Raw genomic sequence first — 22,417 nt, 5'->3', positions numbered from 1 at the left:
TTGGATCCCAATGGCCACTGATAGGCAGGAGCTGCATCCAGACCTGATGGAAGAAGCGACAACGCTCCTGCTCATCCCCCAGGCTTGGAAAAAGATTCATGACCCAGAAAAGGTCATTTACTCATCTTATTTTACCTTAAACATGAGTAATTTCAGTTGAAAGTGTCTTGAAAGTGGGTTTTCTTGGGGTCCAGGAACGGATTAATTCACTTTCCATTATTTCTTATTGGGGAAAATAGTTTTGGAATCCGAACAGCCTCTTGGAACGAATTAAATTCGGATTCTGGGGGCACCACTGTGTATATGTATATGTATATGTGTATATATATATATATATATATATATATATATATGTATATATATATGTATATATATATATATATATATATATATATATATATATATATGTATGTATGTATGTATGTATGTATATATGTATGTATATATATATATATATATATATATATATATATATATATATATATATATATATATGTTCCAAGTTTCAGGAAGTTTTGATGAAAACTGTACACGTATGAAGAGTTTGAAAGCTATGAAACAAAAAATAGGAATGACGTCATAAAAATTGATATGACATCACAGTGATGTATCATATGTGCGGTGATTCATCTCTGCTAATGCTCTGTTCGATTCCCACAAACAAAATTCAAAAAGCTTGCCTAGTTTCGGAGATTGTTTTTTCGGCGATTTCCATTAGCGAGATATTTTGACGTCGTAACTTTTTTTTCTAGGAGGAATTTTCAAAATCGGAGATGGTTACTGTCTGCGCAGGGTATTTTTACATATATATTCCAAGTTTCAGGAAGCTTCGGTGAAAACTGTAGGCTGTGAAACAAAAAAGTCCACAAGAACAACAACGTGAGTAAGACTTAGAGATCCTCCACGAGGATCTAAAATAACATTATCGTTAAGAAATCGTTGCGGCCTGTTCCAAGTCGAGGCATGGTTGAGCAGGCCAAAAAAATGGCAGCTTCCGACCGCAGTGAAGTTACCCAGAGAGCAAAGTCGCCGAGGATCGCCTGATGAAGGATATAATTAAATAAGGCCGTTAATTATCTTCAAAAGGGGTATTTTAATTAACCCAAACACCCAATTTTCACCCTTGCACTTCCTTAGAATTTTCTTTGTGTGCATGCAAAATTTCAGACTGCTAGGTTTTATTGTTTTGGAGTTATGGAGGAGACACACCGACACACGCACGCACGCGGACCCCCACACACGCACGCGGACACACACACACACACACACACACACACACACACACACTGCCGTGTGTGTGTGTGTGTGTGTGTGTGTGTGTGTGTGTGTGTGTGTGTGTGTGTGTGTGTGTGTGTGTGTGTGTGTGTGTGTATATACTAGCAGGGATACCCGTGCTCCGCACAGAAATCCCGTGGATGACGGCGTGTCTGAAGGAGTATATGTCACAGTTAATTGTAGAGGCTGCCACCATTATTATTTTTTTATCACCACTATATTATTATATTTTCCCCGCCATGTTTTATATGCAGAAGACTCGAGTTCAAAAATGTTAAGATTTATTGCCGCATCAGATAAAAAAACCATAATGCCTCAACAATGTGAGGCTGGTTTCATGTCATCATTTGCGACTTAATTAATTCTCATTCTCCAGCAAATTATATATATATATATATATATATATATATATATATATATATATATATATATATATATATGTATATACACATACATACTGTTGCGGTTCTCGGAACCGCATGCATCCAACAGATAGTTGTCCCAAGACAGTTATTCCATTAATATACGTGTAGATAGTTCCCTCCCTTTTGTTTAGTGGGACGACAGGGAGTGCGTTGCGATGGTCTAATAGTTAGGGTTATTAAATCATTTTCCCCTCCATTTCATTCCAACTCTCCTTTTCTTTTCTGAGGCAAAATCTGCGACATGCGCTCGGTGCAGGACTGTCACTTTGAGCTTCCACGACAACCCACGGTAACTTCCCCTCCGATCACTTCTGAGGTAAATCTGCCTGCTGCACCAACGTCTACCCGAAACCCGACATGTGCAGCGAGTCGCGTGCGTTTTCGCTGTAAGGTGGGTGGGCTGCCGCGCCGCCTTGGAGGATCTGCTGCACCAACGTTTACCCGAAACACCGCCCAAGCTGGTGGACCACGTGATGGGTTGGGGCCAATCAAAGCGCCCGATTCGGGTGATGACAAATTCGGCATGATCCCCTCCCCCGAGCTTCGGGCTTTATCAAAGATGGAGAAGCTCCTCCGTCTGGGTGTGTGTGTGTTTTCACGTGGTGTGTTCCTGTTCTCACCTCCTGCTTCTCTTCTCCACCCACGCCTCGCCTCGTCCACCCGCCTACCTGGTCCCGCGCACTCCTCCACCCTCACACTCTGGACTCCGCCCTTCTCCACTCCAGCTCCTCCTTCACGAGCACAGTCTACACACGTGCGGCTGGGGCCAGAGACAATGCAACAACTGTCGGGTACCGTACCATGGAGCACCCCTCCCCCCCACCCCCCAGAAACTTATTGGTGGCACGTCGTACCATCAGGCGCCCAGGTACCGAGAGCATAACCTCAATTCCCCTCCCTTCCTCCCTAGTTGCAAAAGTCCCTTCTCATCGGGGTTTCTTTTTCTGTGTGTGTCAGTGTGCTCGCGCCTGTCTGCTAAGTAAGTCTGTAGAAGATCATTATTGTTATTACTGTTATTAATTTCATGTCAAGTCTGCTCTGTGTTTGCTTTCGTAAGTTGCTTATATTGTTGTCGCACCACACCTCTCTCCTCTCCCTGCATTACATACCCAAATAAATCTTTATTGTGCCACATATTTTTCCTTGCCCATTGTAAATAAATTATCATTATTAGGAATGTTCCCTGCTCGTTTTTGTCTCCCATTGGTCCAGCATGGTCCGAATTCTACTCTCGCCGGGACTTTATTCCCAACGATCCGTTCCTTTTCGCCGGTACGTCCTTGGCAGTGTCGCTCGGCTGCATCCGATCTGGTTCGGACAAGGCATACCAAGGGCGTGTTTCCCCGGTAATTAAACCACGTGATTAATTAGGTAACCTGATTAACCCATAGACGGGAGGACCCTCGGTCACGCCGTTGAGTTATTGGCGTCCACGGTCGGTTAAGCAACCCGCCGCGTCACGGAATTATCCGTGTGCGACGGCCTACAATTCCGGGGAGTCTGGTGGGAATCGACATAGCTTCCCCCACTTAGTGGTCTTCTCACCCGACCCTCGGCCCGCAACAGTTTGGTGTCAGGAGTGGGATTGACCCTCATAAAAATTACGGGATTTGAACCCGCAATAATTTGGTATCTGGAACGGGATTCGAGCCAGGGGCGTGCTTAGCAACCCCCCCCCTCCCCGAAATTAAGAGCAGGATTCAAATTTATTTAATTATCGGTATGGACCATGGCGGACAAAGACGAGCTGGTTCAGGTGGGTTCTGAAACGATGTTTGAGGAATCCATGGCTCAGGACAACACCTTTCAGGGAGATCATTCCCTGCAGCCATACCAGAGGAACATTGGGGGCAACAGTGACAATGCTTAGGGACTCCCAGCATTAAATTTCGCTCACAGACGACCTAGCGATCCCTATCGGATCCACACCCGATCATAGCAGGTCGGCTTCGCCAAAGCCATTGGACACGGACCAGTTTATGGAGATAATGAGACAAATGATGAAGCGCATGGATTGGAATACGCAAACACTAAAGGGCGAAGTGAAGGCGGGTCAGGAGGAAATGAAAGCGGAGCTGGCAGAGGTAAAGAGCGAAATTAAAAACTTGGACCGGAATTTTACAAATTAGATCAGTACTGTACATGAAGAAATGACCGAGTTGAAAGAGAGTGTGGAAGGTATTTGGACCGCAATGAAAGCAGGTAAGGAAGAGGTGACGGATAAAATAACGGCGGTTGGACGAGAAGTGGATAAACTCGGACAGGGGATGAAGGAAATAAAGAAAGGACAAGGGCAATTAAAAGTGGAGATTTTGAAAAACACAGCCGCAATACAAAATTTAAAACAAGGCCAGCAGGAAACGAAGGGGGAATTGGGGGCCGTAAAGGAAGAGTGTAAAATGAGACGAAGAAATGATGAAAATGGTTAAGGAGATGGGACGGAAGGTTGAGACGAAGAGCCAGGAAATGTGGAAGCAATTAAAGAAACACGAGGACGAGACAAAGGAATGTTTTAGCATAGCAAAGGGGGAATTAACAGAGACACAAAGGGAGATAGAACAGGTAAAGGATGAATTACATAAAGTATATGAGGAGCAAACACAGGAAGAGGGGAAGGTAAGGGACATTAAGGTGGAGCTTGTGGAATGTCTTGAGACCCGATGTAAGGGGCAGGATGGCCTCCTTCATTAACAGAGGGAGAGAATACGCTCCCTTGAAGCAAATTGTGACCAGGTGAGTCCAGTGAAGGTAAGGCTTTCCGAGGTGAAGCAGGAGCATGATGCGAAAGGGTACATGCCAAGTTTGGGGGGGGGCAGAGGCTCCGGTGTCTCTTGGGCTAACACAAGCCCCCAGTGTGATTGTGCCGGAGTATGTGCAGAGTGAGAGTAATATGGCATGATCAAGTGCACAAGACAGTGTGGGGCGTGCATCGACCCAGACGGGGTTGACGAATTGTCCGGGTGAGTGGCTTGGGTTCTGCGGGGGTAGAGCACTGCCGGAATCCGGAGGGTCCGCCCCTGCATTTGTCCCTCAAGGACTGGTGAATGGGGCTAGGAACCCGGGAAGCTGGTTGGTGCCGCTAGCTCCGTACGATGGGAAGACCGACCTGAGGGCGTATTGGGCCAATTTGACCACGTGGCCAGGGGTAATGGCTGGAGCGTGGACGAGAGTGGGATCCATCTCGTGGCGGCACTGCGTGGCGCGGCGGCTGAGGTCCTGACCACAATGCCCCCGGAAGCAATGACGTTGGCAGGCCTCCGTTCGGCCCTAAGTAATCGATTTGGAATAGAGCAGCAGAGCGAGCTTGTTAAAGCTCAGCTCAGTGGGCGAAGACGGCAACCTCGTGAGAAAATGGGGGATTTGGCTTATGACATTCGCCACACAGTGGGCATCGTGCATGCGAACATGGCAGCACCCTACCAGGAAGACCTTGCCCTGGACTTTTATCCAGGCTCTTGCGGGCACCGACACCGGGGCCCTGCTGATGACGTTCTGGCCGGAAAACCTCCAGAAGGTGGCTGACACTGCCGCCCGATGGGAGGCAGCGAAGCTGCCGGCCAGAGGGTCCGAGCACCATGTGATAACTGTCCGGCAGGTGGGCCCCGTGGACAGTTGTGAGCCTAGAGCCAGGACTGGTCTTGGCACCCAAGCAGAGCTGGAGGGAATGGTCCAAGACATGGTCGACTGCCGGTTGGCAGGGTCTGGACCATTGCAGGTGGCTCGCAGGCCGACACATGGTGGGCTATTGGTAAATACCCCAATTCAGAATGAAGGGGGGTACACTTTGGAACATCGGAGGCATGCACCTTACCCGGTTAAGTGCTATAACTGTGGTCGAATGGGCCACCTGTCGCGGGAGTGTAGGGCCCCGCGCAGGGAGAGACCCCGACCCACCAGACCACCAACTCCGCCCCGAGCGGACCGGACTAGCCGGCCCCCGACACCCCCCCTCCCCCCGCCAATCCCAGGGAAACTAATGAGTGCCGAGCATATAGGGCCGTGTTTGGCAGAACCAGATGGGAGAGAGCCCTCACCGCTGCGACAAGTCATTTATTGTGGCCAAATTGGCACTGGCAGTTTGACGATTAGGTGCAAAATTGCTGGCGTGGGGGTAGATGCCGTTGTGGACACAGGAGCAAGTGCCAAAATCATCAGCCCTGTGGTCCTTAATTTGAGTGTAGACGGTTGGGATGATATCCACCGTCTGCAAAATCATAGTTTGCAGCTGGATACCGGGGCAACGGCCCCCATCATAGGGCGTGGTTTCGTGACCCTTAAATTGGCCAAGTTAAAAGAAAAATAGAGGTTTGGGTGGCAGAGGTGTGTGACCCATGTCTAAAAGGTTTAGATGTGCTGACCGCCGGTGGTTGCAAAATCGACTTGGGCCGAGGAGTCATGCAGATGGGTATTGAAGAGTTGCCGTTGGGAGACATGAGCACTGATGAGAAGGTGGAGCTGGAGGCTCCTAACTCCGTGATTATCCCCCGGGTGCCGAGGAAATAGTTCCGGCATGGTGGTGGGCTCACCCAACCTGGCAGGGTTCCTGTGGCCTGGTCGAACTACTGGTGGGGCACTCGACCCCGGATTTACTCGTGGGCCGCACCCTAGTAAACACCGACGGGCCTGTCGTGCCCGTCAGGGTAATTAATGTGAGCACGGAACCACCCACTATTGGACGGGGCACGAAGGTGGCAGACTGCACCCCAGTGGTACAAGTTGCAGAGCTGAGGGAGGATAACATCGAGTCGGACCGCCCCAAAGGGGGTCTTTAGAACATAGTAGGAATTGGCCCGATCCCATTTGCGAGATGGTAAATCAAAGTAGTGTGGATTTAGAGGAGGCGCAGCGGGAGTCCTTACACAAGCTGGTTGACCAACATATCGAAATCTTCTTCTTGTCGCCCGAGGATATTGGATGTATGGGCCTGGTGAAACATTACATTCACACCGGTGGGGCCCAGCCTGTCCGTCAACCTGCTCGACGTCTCCCTTGGAGCAAGAGAGAGGAGGCTGATGAACAGGTAGAAAAGATGCTCAATGCAGGTGTCATTGAACCCTCGGGAAGTCCTTGGATGTCACCGGTTGTGTTGGTTAAAAAGGATGGGACCACGCGTTTCTGTGTGGACTATCGTCAGCTTAACAACGTGACACTCAGACTCATCCCCTGCCTAGAATTGACGATACCCTCGACGCCGTTTCAGGCTCTAAATGGTTCTCAACTTTAGACCTCAAGAGTGTGGGTACTATAGGTGGAGATGGATGAGATGCGGAAGGAGAAAACAGCATTCTCTACAGGAAAGGGACTGTATCAGTTCACTGTAATGCCATTCGGTTTGTGTAACGCCCCCGCCACCTTTGAACGATTGATGGAGCGTGTGCTGGGCGGCATGCCATAGCAATCATGCCTGGTGTTCCTGGATGACGTCCTGATACACGCTAAAACATTTCCCCAGGCCATAGCCAATTTGGACCAGGTGTTTGGGCGCCTCAGGCAGGCAGGGTTGAAGTTGAGCCTGAGGAAGTGCACTTTGTTCGCAAAAGAAGTGGCCTATCACGGACACGTGATAAGCCGCAATGGGGTGAAAACCGACCCAGGTAAAATTGCAGCGGTAGAGGAGTGGCCCGTACCTCGTAACGTCAAACAGGTACGGGGTTTTTTGGGTCTCTGCTTCTACTACCGGCGCTTTGTGGAAAAATTTACAGACATAGCCAGACCCCTTCACTGGCTTCCAGAGAAGGGTTCGTGATTTAATTGGACAGAGGAATGCTATAAGGCCTTCCTCAAATTAAAGGGGTGTTTGGAACATTGACGTATTGACATCCAAAACGTATTGACATCCACACCCATTTTAGCATACCCCACCGATGACTGAATGTTTACCCTGGACACAGATGCAAGCCAGGAAGGATTGGGTGCAGTCTTGTCTCAGACACAGTGGGTTGTGAAAAGAGTGATTGCATATTATAGTCGGGCCATGAGTCGGCCCGAACGAAATTACTGCGTCACTCGCAAGGAGCTATTGGCCATGCTATCTGCCATGAGCCATTTCCACCCGTACCTGTATGGGACGAAATTTTTGGTTCAAACTGACCATTCCTCCTTGCAATGACTCTTACGGTTCAAGGAACCAGAGGGCCAAATTGCAAGGTAGTTGGAAAAGTTGCAGCAGTATGATTTTAATGTGGCACATAGAGCCGGTAAGGCTCATGAGAATGCCGATGCACTCTCTCGACGCCTTTGTCTGGGAGAAAATTGTAGATTTTGCACGAGGTACGAGGATAGGGACCAATTGGCGGACACCTCCCAGAAGCTCCTAGCCCGTGCAGCCCGGGTGGTAGGCCCAATTTTGCCACTAACCGCGGACGAGGAATTTGGCAATTTGGCGTAGAGCACAGCCCAGCGGGAAGAACCCGTGTTCGGGACCATGTATGAGTGGGTCCGGGTAAATAAGAGACCCAACGGGGACGTGGTCACCTCATTCGGAGCGTGAACGAAGGCATACTCGGCTCCCTTGGCAATGAGAGATAACATCTTGTACCATAAGTGGATGGAGATCCCCTCGGAAAGAACTTCCTGGCTAGTGATAGTCCCCAATCAATTCAAGACCAAAAGTTTGGACCAGGTGCACGGTACCCGCCCCGGCGGCCATTTGGGCAAAACAAAAACAACATCTCTGGTCCGTCGGCGGTTTTATTGGGTCAATATGGGGCACGATATACAGAACTGGTGTCGATCATGCGACGCCTGAACTGCCAAAAAGGGACCGGCACGGCGGATGAGGGCCCCGCTTCAACTGAATCAGCTTGGGGCCCCCCTTGAGCGAGTGGCCATGGACATTTTGGGTCCACTGCCCCCCACTCGCCAAGGTAACCGATACATCCTCGTAATTATGGACTACTTCACTAAATTGCGGAGGCCTATGCCCTTCCCAACCAAGAAGCCAGGGTTGTGGGACAGGCCTTCGTAGAAGGTTTTGTATGTCGGCACGGGATTCCAGAGGAGCTGCACACCGATCAGGGATGAAATTTTGAAAGTGAATTGCTAAAAGAAGTGTGCGGTCTCCTGGCAATTTGAAAAACCTGGACAACGCCCCCAAGGCCACAATCTGACAGGATGGTGGAGAGGTTCAATAGAACCCTGATACAGCAATTGGCACTCTTTACCACCACCCGTCAGGATGACTGGGACGAACATCTCCCGTATTTGCTAATGGTTTACCGAACGAGTCAGCATGGAGCCACCGCTTGCAGCCTGGCACTGTTCATGTATGGATGGGAGCTGCGAGCCCCCGTCGATTTGCTGTGCGGCCTGACGCCTGAGCATCCGGATGGACCCCCCAGGGAAGGGCTACGCATGTCAGTTGGAGGAAGGCATGGAACTGGTCCATGCCTTCACCTGCCTCCAACTCCAACAGGCAGGTGTGAAAATGAAGCGTAGGTACGACCACCGGAGCCAGGCGAGTGAGTACTCTCCGGGGATGAAGATTTGGTTATTCAACCCTCGGAGGAGGAAGGGCAAATGCCCGAAACTCACCTCGCCCTCGCAGGGCCCGGGGGTCGTCCTGGCGCAAATTAGTGATGTGGTCATCAAAATAAAAATGGGGCCACGGGCCCTTCCCTGTATCATTCATGCGGACCGCCTAAGACCCTATATGGGTGACCTTACGCCTTCATGGATTGACCAGACCGAAGGAGCCGGGGCTATAGCAACCGCCCCCGCGGAGGCATAAGGCTCGCTGAACCTTGCCATGAGTAGACGATGCCCGGCCAAGATGTAGCAAACATCCTTGCTGGGGGCAAAGGAGCATTAGTGAGGGGAAGGGTTTAGAGCTAGATAGACCGGCCTCATGGGGGCATGAGTCGTCTTCCATAGGGCCTGGTAACACAAGTTAGGGGAAATTTAGGTTAGAATTTGAAATGGATTTGAGAACAAGGACAGACACGGAACGTGTAATGGGGACGTAGCTTAGCGATAGAATTAAATGGAACGTGCATTTGAATAAGGGATGACTGGGAGCACGAGTTAGTTAGTAGTAGGGGAATGTAGTTAGTAGAGTGTTGGAGTGAATTAAAAAAAACAAAACATGATGAGTGAATATGGGTCAGCGGGCCCGAGTGTGAATGGAGTGAATGTGGAATGCATGGTGCGAACGAATGATTGGGGGGAGGAATGAATCCCACCAAAGGGAACCCAGGGTTTGTGTAGTAATATTTAGTGGGTTAGTTAAATTTACCAAAAGGATGTCGATTGGTTGTTGGTGTTGAACGAAGGCACAAAACCTTTTGTAGGGTGCAGGAGACTATTGACCGGCTGGGAGTGTGGCTGGTGAAATGTGCGTACTGAGTAGAGGCCACCGAAGTAGTCAGCCAGAGTAGGCCATGGGTCCAAGCGATCGAGTTAGAGTAATGGGCACGAGTACCCAGGGGAAAGGGTCCCGGGGTGCCAAAATGCCACGTGGGCATCGACACGGAAAATGCCAGGAAGGGCATTCCCCACGTTCATAGGTTCGGAGACGGCCTCAGAGACCCGAGCGTGCCAAAGATCGTGTTCGGCAGGTGGGTAGACCTGCCAGTGGAGCCACGCTGCCCAGCCATGAAATTGTGCAAGAGCACGGGACAAAATTTGCGGGCCAGGCCCAAATTAAAAACTAACACCAACACAGGTGACTGGAATCGTGGTTGCTAGAACCAATAGTTTCAAGAGACAGGCGTGTTGAACAGCCCCGGAGATAGATTAAAGTTTAATAAATAGCAAGGACAGATAGACAACGTGTACCCCTTTGCACCATCCATCCCTTCGCTGTTCGTAGGCCGCTGGACTCATCTTGCGAAATGCTGAAACCTGTGGGAGCTATTCTGAGGCTGCATTGGGCCTCGGGACAGATTCAGTTGTCTCTTCCTCAATCCTTTCAAAAGGGATCTTCGGATTAGGAATAGAGAGTTTGGACAGGTCAGTCGAGAAAGACAATAAGGGGGTTAGGGACACAAGTAATTATTATAAATTAAAAAAAGCTTTAATTTTTTTTTTTTTTGTTACAAGCTAATAGGGTGGGTATGGAGAAGGACAGGCATAGGCAATAGGTTGGGGGGAGACCATAGGATAGGACCGAGCCTGTCTTCGGACTGGCCAACGCCACCACACTCGTTTCACAACCTCACGAGACCACTCCGAGGCCGGCCAGCTTCATGTGCCGACCTGTTGTACTGCACCTTACCTGGTCCGCATTTGCCATGCCTTTATCTGCCTTTGCCTTGACTCCATTTGCCATACCTGCCTATGGCCATGCCTTTATTGGCCTTGCCATATCACTCAACCTTACCATGTGCCAGGACCATCTTTGTGGAAGTATTTGCAAGGACTGTCATGCAGGCAGCCGCGTTACCGGGGACTACATTTGTGCAGCCCGAACATCTATCTCCTTGTGTATAAAGGCCAGTTCAAATGGACTGAGACGGCGTGTGGCCTGCCTTGTTAGGGTGAGTTGCCTCCAGCAGCCAGGAAAACAAAACAACAAGCAGTCATAGACTGGTACTTACGAAATCGTCAACTTGACCTCTGACCTTGTCTAATAAAAGCTGTCTCTCGAGAAGGTAGCAAAGCAAACCAGAAGTTTCTACAATGATTGTGTACCAAACCATCAAAAATCGAATGTTTGACCTCACTGTAACCTTGACCTTTGACCGATTTTGACCAAAATCTAATCAGCGCAAGCCATCACCCTCCTAAATCACGTCGTGTAATTTGACATTGGTAGCTTCTTCCGTTCTCAAGTTATAACTTTTTTTTTTTGGATGTTTGACCTCACTGTGACCTTGACCTTTGACCGATTTTGACCAAAATCTAATCAGCGCTAGCCATCACCCTCCTGAATCACCTGGTGTAATTTGACATTGGTAGCTTCTTCCGTTCTCGAGTTATCGTGCCTACAAACAAACACACACACAAACTGATGATGGAAGTCATCAATATACTTATATTACAAAATCGAACAACCAACCAACCAAACAAACAACAAACAAAGGACCATTGAGGGCCCTGAAGATGCCTGATCATCGATTGCCTGCTGTTGCACTCATCCCCGAATGTTGCCTTTATTGTGTTCTCTCCTCAAGTCACAGGTCCTGGGCCATGGGTAATGTAAATATTTGAAATTTATATAGTTCTAACCCACCTGTTTGTTTAATTCAAATTTCCAGCAATGTAGATAAGTTGTCCGTATGAGTCTGTTAGTTTAGTTTCGCAACACACTAGATTATTTATTTTTGGGACATGTATTTGAAATGTTGCACTCAGGGATCCGTAGGTAGAATGTACCAGGGGAACCTACGCCTGCATACCACACGAATGTTAACGACTCGGGTCGAGTCCAGCAAAAGGGAGGGGGGTAGTGTTGCGGTCTCGGAACAGCATGCATACAACAGATAGGTGTCCCAAGACAGTTATTCCATTAATATACGTGTAGATAGTTCCCTCCCTTTTGTTTAGCGGGACGACAGGGAGTGCGTTGCGATGGTCTAATAGTTAGGGTTATTAAATCATTTTCCGCTCCATTTCATTCCCACTCTCCTTTTCTTTTCTGAGGCAAAATCCGTGACGTGTGCTAGGTGTTGGACTATCGCTTTGAGCTTCCACGACAACCCACAGTACCCTCCCCTCTGATCACTCCTGAGGTAAATCTGCCTGCTGCACAAACGTCTACCCGAAACCTGACATGTGCGGTGAGTCATGTGCGTTTTCGCTGTAAGGTGGGTGGGTTGCCACGTCGCCGTGGAGGATCTGCTGCACCAACGTCTACCCGAAAACCGGCCCAAGCTGGTGGACCACGTGAGGGGTCGGGGCCAATCAAAGCACCTGATTCGGTCGATGACAACGAATTCGGCATGATCCCCTCCCCTGAGCTTCGGGCTCTATAAAAGACGGAGAAGCTCCTCCGTCTGGGTGTGTATGTGTGTGTTTTCATGCGGTGTGTTGCTGTTCTCACCTCCTGCTTCTCGTCTCCACCCACGCCTCGCCTCGTCCACCCGCCTACCTGGTCCCGCCCACTCCTCCACCCTCGCACTCTGGACTCCGCCCTTCTCCACTCAAGCTCCTCCTTCACGAGCACAGTCTACACACGTGCGGCTGGGGCCAGAGACAATGCACCTACTCTCGGGTACTGCACCACGGAGCACCCCCCCAAAACGTATTGGTGGCGTGTCGTGCCATCGGGTGCCCAGGTACCAAGAGCATAACCTCAACTCCCCTCTCTCCCTGGTTGCAAAAGTCCCTTCTCATCAGGGTTTCTTTTTCTGTGTGTGTCTGAGTGTGCTGGCGCCTGTCTGCTAAGTAAGTCTGTTGAAGATCATTATTGTTGTTACTGTTATTAATTTCACGTCAAATCTGCTCTGTGTCTGCTTTGTCACACCAAACCTCTCTCCTCTATCCCAGCATTGCATACCCCAATAAATCCTTTCTGTGCCACATATTTTTCCTCGCCCATTGTAAATAAATTTTCATTATAGTCAATCCCCGCTTTATCGCGGTTCACCTATCGCGCCCCCGGTTCATCGCGGGTTTTCCCTTGGAACGTAACTAATTTTTTTCTGCGGATTCCCCCTGTACATCGCGGTAATAAAATATAAAATATAAATTATTTAAGCAATAAATTATAACGCGTGGTGCTCGACCAGTCACACAACGCACGAGACAAAGTTTCGCTTGTGAACTTCGAATATTTTCTACGTTTTTTTTCTCCAAGCCCCACGATGCCGCCCAAACGCCCTGCACCTTCTAAGGTTTCTGGCAAGGAACCAAAGCGCCAGAGGAAGGTCTGACGCTCCAGGAGAAGGTTAAGGTGCTTGATATATGCTTTGGGAAGGAAAAAGGTTTGCCGCCGTTGGACAAGCACTGCTCATACCCAGCACCTCAAAACCGACCAGACCAGACGAGTCAATCTCCAGCACCTCAAACCCAATCACTGCCAAACCGACCAGACCAGACGAGTCAATCTCCGGCACCTCAAACCCAATCACTGTCAAACCGACCAGACCAGACGAGTCGATCTCCGGCACCTCAAACCCAATCACTGCCAAACCGACTAGACCAGACGAGTCGATTTCAGGCACCTCAAACCCGATCACTCACAAACCGACCAGACCAGACGAGTCTATTTTTTTTTTGGGGGGGGGGAGGGAGGCATCCATTCATCACGGATTTTCACTTAGCTCGGGGAGGTTTGGAACGTAACCCCCGCGAGAAACGGGGGATTACTGTATTAGGAATGTACCCTGCTTGTTTTTGTCTTTTCTCCTATTGCTCCAGCATGGTCCGAATCCTACTCTAGCCGGACTTTATTCCCAACGATCCATTCCTTTTTGCCGGTACGTCCTTGGCAGTGTCGCTCGGCTGCATCCAATTCGGAAAAGTGATCCGGTTCGGACAAGGCGTAACGAGGGCGTGTTTCCCCGGTAATTAAACCACGTGATTAATTAGGTAACCCGATTAATCCATAGACGGGAGGACCCTAGGTCACGCCGTTGAGTTATTGGCGTCCACGGTCGGTTAAGCAACCCGCCGCGTCACGGAATTATCCGTGTGCAATGGCCTACAATTCCGGGGAGTTTGGTGGGAATCGACATAGCTTCTCCCCACCTAGTGGTCTTCTTACCCGACCCCTGGCCCGCAACAATATACATATATAAATATATTTTTTTTTTCATTCGCATAAGGCTCAACGAACACAGCTCTGTAATTCCCCCACAATATTAATAAATTTAACACTATTAATAATAGATCTGGATCTGAGAATTTTAATTATTTAAAAAGTTATTCTTCACCATTGAAAGATGGTGCCCAAAATGATGTGGAGCAGGACTTTTCAAAAAGTTGTGGCCGGATTATGAGAACTAGCTGGATGAGTTGGGTAGGTGACAAGAACACGCCAATCAGATTTTGGTTCAGGTCCGGATACAGATCCAGCCCATCAGTGGGATACAAAACGTAAACTGTTCAACCTGACTTACCGAAACTAAACTAAACTAACAGACTCATACGGACAACTTATCTACATTGCCAGAAATTTGAACTAAACAAACAGGTGGGTTAGAACTATATACATTTCTAATATTTACATTACCCATGGCCCAGGACCTGACTTGAGGAGAGAACACAATGAAGGCAACATTCGGGGATGAGTGCAACAGCAGGCAATCGATGATCAGGCATCTTCAGGGCCCTCAATGGTCCTTTGTTTGTTGTCGGTCAGGTGCTCTACCGAGTGCTGTTCTGGTTTCTCTTTGTGGTGATGTATGACTAATGCCATCATGAGATTGTAATTGGGAAAAAAAGAAACACACACACACACACACACACACACACCTGTTCGTCTTGGACCTTGTGTTTACACTCACCGGTTTCGTCGGTTGAACTTCAGTAATTCGTTTGTTTGGAGACACCACCGTTTGTTTATTTTGACTTCTTTCTGCAGAGCGAAAATATTGTCGGCAAGGATTTCTTCTTTTGGTTTGGAATAGGCTGCAATCATTACTATTCTAACATATAACACTGCCATGGTCATCAACATCTGCACCACTGTTGAGCCTGAAAACAAACTTTTCCTTCAGTTCTTTTCCTGTAGCATATTTGAACACCATGTTGTCATGTATCATTCGGGTCTTGCGTCTACTTTATTGAAAATGGGCTTGAAGATGAGAATTATTGTTTAAACTACAAAGGGTAGATTCTTGTCTGTGAAATACCATTAGACTTTCATTATCTTCAAACTTTTAAAATTTTCAAGAATATGCAGAGGACATCCAGCTTGAAGTCCTTGTTTTTAAAAAAAAAAAAAAAAAAATTTAAATGATTTAATTTAATTTTTTTTTTTCATCGGTAGCATGGTCTTGAGTTTTAAACTGAACTAATTGCCCCATTTTGAGAAGTCGGTGTAATGATATGGTAACTTCTTGCCGTGTCTTGCTTCCATTTTGCAGCAGCAGTGTTAAAGCCTTCCAGCCCACTGCCTTTCGCTCCCGTAGAAACAGTGTCAGCTTCATGAGCTGCCAGTCCCTGGTGAGTGTTCTTGTATTCCTTCATGGAGGTAGTTTTGCTGATTTGTTTATCAGATTATTTGTAAGATCCTAAATTAATTCCTTTTATCCTGTGGCAAAGGATGCCTTTTTTAGTTTTTTTTGGGGTGTTTATTTAAATACAAAACTGTGGTGTTATTCATTGTGATCTGATGTGGTAATTTTTGAGCAACACTATGACTGTGTAAACTTGCTGATTAGTCGTTTGATTATTTATCGAGTCCATAACAACATCCAGGTTGTTGGTGAAACAAGATTGCGTATGTTCTAAGGGGCTGCATACAAAATCCGTGACTTTATATTTTTTATTTTTGGAAGTTTTTGTTTTGACACGCCATCCCCTCCCCCCCCCCCCCATGATGCTCGGTGACGCTTTATGTGACCCTGTGAATGACAGCAATGTTACCTTTTAATTTTTTTTCGATCTGCTTCCATTCAGCAAACTTTTCACCATTGGCAACCGACAGCATCAATGATTGTGTTGTCCTTCAACTCCCTCCAAATTTTACAAACTTCCAATTGAACTTCCTGCTTTCTCCCGCCCCTCTCGTATGCCCTCTCATAGCTTTGAATTAATGATTTAAACAGCACCCCTGACATTTTTGGACAAATTTAACCAAAAGCAAGGATGTTCTAAAGTGATATGGCCTGTCATGGTGAAGGGAAATACAAGATTGCTAAACTCATGAAGATGAAAATGGTGTCATGTGACTGTGGCTCTGACAGCCCCCGATGACGCTCCAGGAAAAACCCCCACCCTTCAAAGCGTCACATATTTTATTTATGGCCGCTATGCAAGTCCATAGACTTTTTTTTGTTTTTTTTTGATGCAAGTAAAATTGAAAGTGGTTACAGGTTATCAAAAAACAATAACTATCTTTCTTTCATAATTTTTTTGAGCTTTTGTGCATCTTAATATTGTAGTTGAACATCTTCCACAAATTTAAGTGACTAGAAACACCTGCTTCCTACAGGAGAGTAATACCCCGACATCTGGCGGGGGTCTTCAAAACGCGCACGATGCCCCATGTAAAGTGCAAAATTGCAAGTGATCTCCACAGCTGACTTGCAATACCCTCTCCCACCACCATCGGGTGGCACTATATGCTCCACATTTACATAGAGAATTTGCCTCGTCCCCTCCCGAAACCCTTGACTACGATTTTTATTTTATTTTAGTTTATTTTTAACTCCTAAGGCCCAGCCCAGGCAGTGTGACCACTCCTTGGCTTTTTTCACAAGATCTTGGCTATTCGTTGTTCACCTTGGCGTCTTGGTTTTTTATAGGTTTTCTTGGCGTATAGGTTTTCTATTATCATCGCTTTTCCGAAACCTTGTGAATTCTTAGCTTTTTTCATTGGCTCACCTTGGCATTTATGAAAATGAGGAGTGGTCACACTGAGCCCAGGCACACTCCAAGTACAACCACCAAACTTACGCATTCCATACAGAGGTTTAGGAGTACATACGAGTCACACAAACACCTACAAGCTGAATATATAAATATGATTTGGATTTGGCTGAGAACACATTGTAGTTAAAGCGCTCTTTATGTTCCTTCCCATAGCCTCTGATGACTGTTGATGGCCGAGGAATGGATCTCGCAAACAGAGAGGGCCCTCATGAACGGTAATGGTGGTTATGGTTGTTGTGGTTTTTTTTTATAATATGAATTTTGTTTTTTGTTGAGGAAATCTGCCACTTGCCATTGGCCATTTGAAAGGTTGGATTATTTTTTTTATTTTTTTTTAATCTATGGCATGTGAACAGGTACGTGGAGCCGATTGCTTGCAACTCTGAGCGCCCCACGCCTGGTGCTGCCCTCAAGCGCAAGGGTGAGAGCATGAGATGGGGTGAGCGGGAAGGGACTGAAGTAAAGGCAGAGCTATGACTTGCTGTTTTAACCTTGTTAGACTTGTCAGCTTTGGAGTTGAAATAGTTGTTATTTTGATGGACTCTGGACACTTCAGGTGGTAACCATGACCCTGCACATCGAGTGATGTGTTTGTGGCACTTAAATGCAATGATGGTTGTTGAGCAGCATTATGCGCATTGCTAAGCAGCTATCCTTTTCTTTTGTTAATTTGTGAATGCACGATATTTAAAACAAACGTTTAACCGATTTAAAAAAAATTAGTGTTTTTTTTTTTGTATTCCTGCTGGTTTTTTTGTTTGTTTTGTTTTTCGGATACTTTTTGGGGATATGAAGCTGAAATGGAGACTGACAGCCCACCAAAGCGAGTCCAGCATAGCAGTGACATGGACTGCAGCATTTCTACTAACACCGTGCTACAGGGGTATTTTTGCACACCGGAATGAGTTTTTGGTCTAAATATTGTAATTACTGCTACTTGTGCACATAGCTTTGAATACCAATGCTGCTTCAGTTTTATTTGATTCATCAATTTTATGATCAGTCTGTAGAACCTACATTTGATGGAATCAAGCTTGCATTTTATGGATCTTGAACATATCACGTATTTATGGATCTTGAAAACCAGACTCGGTAGCATAATGGTTAGAGCGTCCGCTCCGACTCTGGGAGGTCACCTATTCAAAACCCGGCCAAGTCATACCAGGGACTTTAAAAATGGTACGTGCTGCTTCCTTGCTTGATGCTCAGCATTTAAAGGATAGAGCTTTTAGAAGGGGGGGGCAATCTCGGTTGCTATTCATGGGGTGGTGGAAATTTCTCCTTGATTGCCCTGCCAATTATGGAGAGAAAAGCAATGTCACTGGTCCTCAGAGTGGTCTGGGAGCTGATGTCGCTTCCCCCAATCTCAGCGGCTGTGTTTGTGTGAAAGTCAAGTGTGGTGTTTTCTCACTTATCTGTCTATGTATGTGTGATTTTGTGTCGCAGCTCCTCCACAAGCCTCAGAGCCTGCAAATATAAGTTAAAAGAAAATTGCAGTCACACATTTGTGGTTCGGGAAGGAATTTAAGATCCTCTGATAGATGAGGAAAGTTGTTTGGCATTTGAATATTGATAGCAGTGATGATTTATTTCACTTTTCCTTTACTTACTGGATTTATTTCCTCACCTTCTACCCAAATCCAATCCAGCAACCCAGAAAGAGCAGAGTGCAGTCACTCCCAGAAGATTCCACCATCTGGAGTCCAAGCTGCGACGCCTGCGACTCCTTTGACCCACTGTTTCCTGTCTCCATTCCTCCCTGTGACCCGTCCTTCTACACTTTGACAACTCGTTTAGAAAACGTCCGTCTTCCTTCAATGTCTTTTCATCTGTTCTTCATTGCACATGCGTTTTTAAAAACAAAAGACTATTGTTTTGAGTATCTTCGGCCAATCTATGCATGACCCTGTTTTGTGGGCAACGTTTGATAACAACACGTCGGTTGCTGTTAGGTTGCAATTAGCGGGATGTTGCTTGTAAAGACAGTGTGGGATAATGCGAGAGAGAATTGCCCATTGAGAGTCGGGTAACAGAATGGTGCCCCAGCCCCCCAGCCTGCCCCCAATGGTAAACCAAGTTGATCACTGAGGTGATTGCGCAATAATAAGGCACATTTCATGACGGGGAAACTAAAATGCAGTCGGCTCATTTGGCTTTAATGGAAAGGTTAAAATTTAATTCGTGGCAGCAGACGATTATCATTTAAAAATATCTGCAAAAACTTTTCATGACCCATTCACCACGCTACCATGGCAACCTCTTGAGGCCTTGCGAGAATGTGACGTACCTTTGCTGGGAACAAGAACAAGCGTGCAAGATGACGGAGTGTCAGGCGTTTGACTATCTGGGCGAGCAGGGGAAAAAATAAAGGCTTCTTCCCTCAACCAATGGCAGCATAGACTTAGTGGTGCAGTTAGCATCAGCGATTACAACGTCCGCTATTCACACCACACTCAATTCTTACCTGTCCTCTCTTGAGCTGCACGAAGCTATCACTAACTTTACTCAGAACTTGATAAAGAATTCATGTTCGCTAATTTTGCTTAACCGTTTTCGGGTTTAAATGAACGTAGTTGAATTCTATCAGAAAACTCGTTACATTCTGAAGACTTCAACAGGAACGAAACAAAACTTCCCTCTTGAAGGATTTGGGCAGATGCTCCCGGAGCCTGTATGACACTTTGGTAAGCACTTCCAGTGCCGTCGTGGCAGTTGCCATCATTCCGTCGTCTCGTATTATTCAAATTTATCTTTAATTCCGAAACATTTGTGAACCATAGCGAATATTCGAGGAGATAGTGCATCAAAACAAACCCCCAAATATGGTGGTATTTAACGCTGACCTTAGTTTCCCTTTAAAGAAGTCTGCTGCACTCGTCTCCCCATTTCGATTACACCAGTTTGCTCACACGCACGAATAGTCCGCACTTTGTCTTCGACAACTCGTGGCATTTCTCAACATTTTCACGCGCCGCAAGACGCCATACAAGATAAACGAATGGCCTGAAGCAGAGAGCTCTTCTCACCTCGGCGAACAGCATGAGCTCGTTGAAGACTCGCCCTGGCCGGCCGTGAAAACAAGCCATGTGACTGTCGGATGTGGCAGTCGCATCACGTGTTTTGTTCGGCTATTAGGAAGCGAAAAAAGTTTGTGAAAAAGGTATTTTTGGTGCCAGCGGTTACTATTGTGAGGGGTTTCATTAGGCAGTAATCGGTGTATTTGGCATACGAGGTGAGGGTCAAGTTAATGGGTCTGGGGGAGGGCGGGGTGGTGGTTGGGGTTTTTCGGTAAATTGTCTTATTGGAGTGACTATTCAAAATTGTGGAATGATGAATGAAGAAAGATATTCCTGTTTGGGATGGTAATCACTGAGGCTTCACATGCATTTGTCTTCAACAGTGTTAAGACAATAGAGCTTTAACCAAAAGTATAAAAATTGATGAAGGGTGATCAGTCAATAACCTTCAATTACCATATCAGTGTTATGTATAAGCTTTCCAGTCTTGAGTTTAAAAGAGAGGAAAAATGAAGAAAGAACTCCATCTCTAAATCTTCCGAAACATTGTGCCAATGTTTTTTTTTTTTTTTAAGATTGTTGTGTGCACCCGCCACCTCCTGCCATGTGTGTCATTATTATAACTTTAGATTGCTAGTTCTGTGAGGGTCTGATTACTGTTCCTTTTTATTTTATTTTTTGACCACCCTTGTGTCTGACTTATTTTCTGTGACTTCCACTTTGAATTACATGATGCGTGCCATAACCCTCCAGTGTCCACCACCCAAAAAGGTTTTGACCTCATGTTTCATTGCCATTTGATGACTTCCAATCCCCAGCCCCCCAGCCTGCCCCAACCCCCTCGTCGCCATCAAATTTCCTTCGGTGTGCATTCGTTGCCTTGGTAAACTTTGTCTTATTTCATTGGTTCTTCTCTACCTAACGTTCTGCAGGTAGTTGCACCCACCACCTCCTGTCAAGCCCGTTAGCTGCTTGAGACCTGGTTTCTCATTTGAGAATATTTTTTTTTCTTCAATCAGATTGTGTGTGTGTGCACGCCTTTGTGCACCTGAAGCCGTGCGCACACTCGTTTGTTAGCGTCGCAGCGTAGCACGAACTGGTTTGTACACCTTTATAGATCTACATTTGGGACATTTAGTACGATCGGTCGGCTTTGTGAACCATAAGCTCGTGGTCTCCAGGCACGAACGCCGATGTTTTTTTTTTATGTCTTGTTAACCGGTTTTGTACTCTGCAGCAATAGTTTTGTCTATGTTGGTGATGTAAACTTCCAAGCACAAGTTTTGTCAAAGTGCTGAAGTAATTTTGTTGTATAATAGGTTGTACATAAACCTTGTACATAGCCTTTGTTGCAAATGACTTTTAAAATGCTGCCAGCTTTTTATCATTATTGTGATAAGAACTTTTGTTATATTATATTTTATTTTTATGTTTATGATTGTTTATTCCAAACTTTTTATTCTCAAACACTTGTTTGCCTTATCTTGTAGCAAAAGGATACCCTTCCTAAAACACAAGTTTGTCCCATATCTCTTCGCTGGGTTCCCACCCCCCAATCATTCATTTTGATCTCTTCCTCATCACAACTCCCAACCCCCCTTCAACCTCCCTTTGTTGCCCATGGACTTTATCTGTTTTGCGGCATCTTGCTCCCATGTTACACTCGTGGTGGTGTAGTGACGGTTTGCCGACGTGGCTTGTGATGAGGCGAATGGGTCGTATGCTGCCATTGTCTGCGTCCATCAAAGAAACGAATTGCATCACAGCAGCTGCCATTTTTGGGCGAGCGTCGTTGCACCCGGAGACCGGAGCGGCGACCCGTCCGGGCTTGGGTCCTCGATGCTCTGGAAACGGTGCACGGCGATGGACCGATGACCATCGCGTCGCGATAGGCCCAAACCAGTCACCGAAAGGTCAATAGTGTTGGAATGTATCGGAATGTTTGAAGCTTTATGATGATTATTCTTTTATTTTCTTTTTTTTGCACGAAAGTGGTTGCGAAGCTTGACTTTCTTTGGCACGCCCGTCATTCAAAAGGTTTCCTTGCCCGGAGAGTTCTGTTTGAGCACGTTGGTGGTATATTTATTTTTTTATTTGTAATTTTTTTTTATATATATATATATATATTCTCTCATGTTGGTGAGAATTCCTTGTTCGGCGTTTTTTGAGTGTTGTGCCGTGCACGTTTGTTTGTTTGTTGGGTTGTTTTACAACCACCTC

At 46.7% G+C, this 22,417-nt stretch overlaps 1 protein-coding gene across 5 annotated transcripts in view; it reads left to right on the top strand.

The window, feature by feature from the left end:
• LOC147017843 (P2R1A-PPP2R2A-interacting phosphatase regulator 1-like) overlaps positions 1–22,417 on the top strand; it is a 35,664-nt gene that overhangs the window by 13,111 nt on the left and 136 nt on the right. The window contains exons 2-6 of one of the 5 annotated variants that reach the window (XM_085896878.1): positions 15,674–15,749; positions 17,334–17,395; positions 17,537–17,619; positions 17,976–18,063; positions 18,830–22,417. The exon at positions 18,830–22,417 is cut by the window's right edge and continues 136 nt beyond it. In XM_085896878.1, coding sequence (XP_085753004.1) covers positions 15,674–15,749; positions 17,334–17,395; positions 17,537–17,619; positions 17,976–18,063; positions 18,830–18,965 — 445 coding nt within the window. In that variant the 3' untranslated portion in view covers positions 18,966–22,417. Of the gene's footprint in view, positions 1–2,425; positions 11,177–15,670; positions 15,750–17,333; positions 17,396–17,536; positions 17,620–17,975; positions 18,064–18,829 lie in introns of those variants that run through there. The other 4 variants (XM_085896880.1, XM_085896877.1, XM_085896879.1 and 1 more) reach the window with 4 other exon arrangements.

Source organism: Eptatretus burgeri, chromosome 10 (assembly GCF_056783735.1).
Source record: "Eptatretus burgeri isolate ZD-2024b chromosome 10, Ebu_testis_v1, whole genome shotgun sequence".
In the NCBI taxonomy this organism is placed as follows: Eukaryota; Metazoa; Chordata; class Myxini; order Myxiniformes; family Myxinidae; genus Eptatretus; species Eptatretus burgeri.
This window is presented reverse-complemented; position numbering and strand designations above follow the sequence as displayed.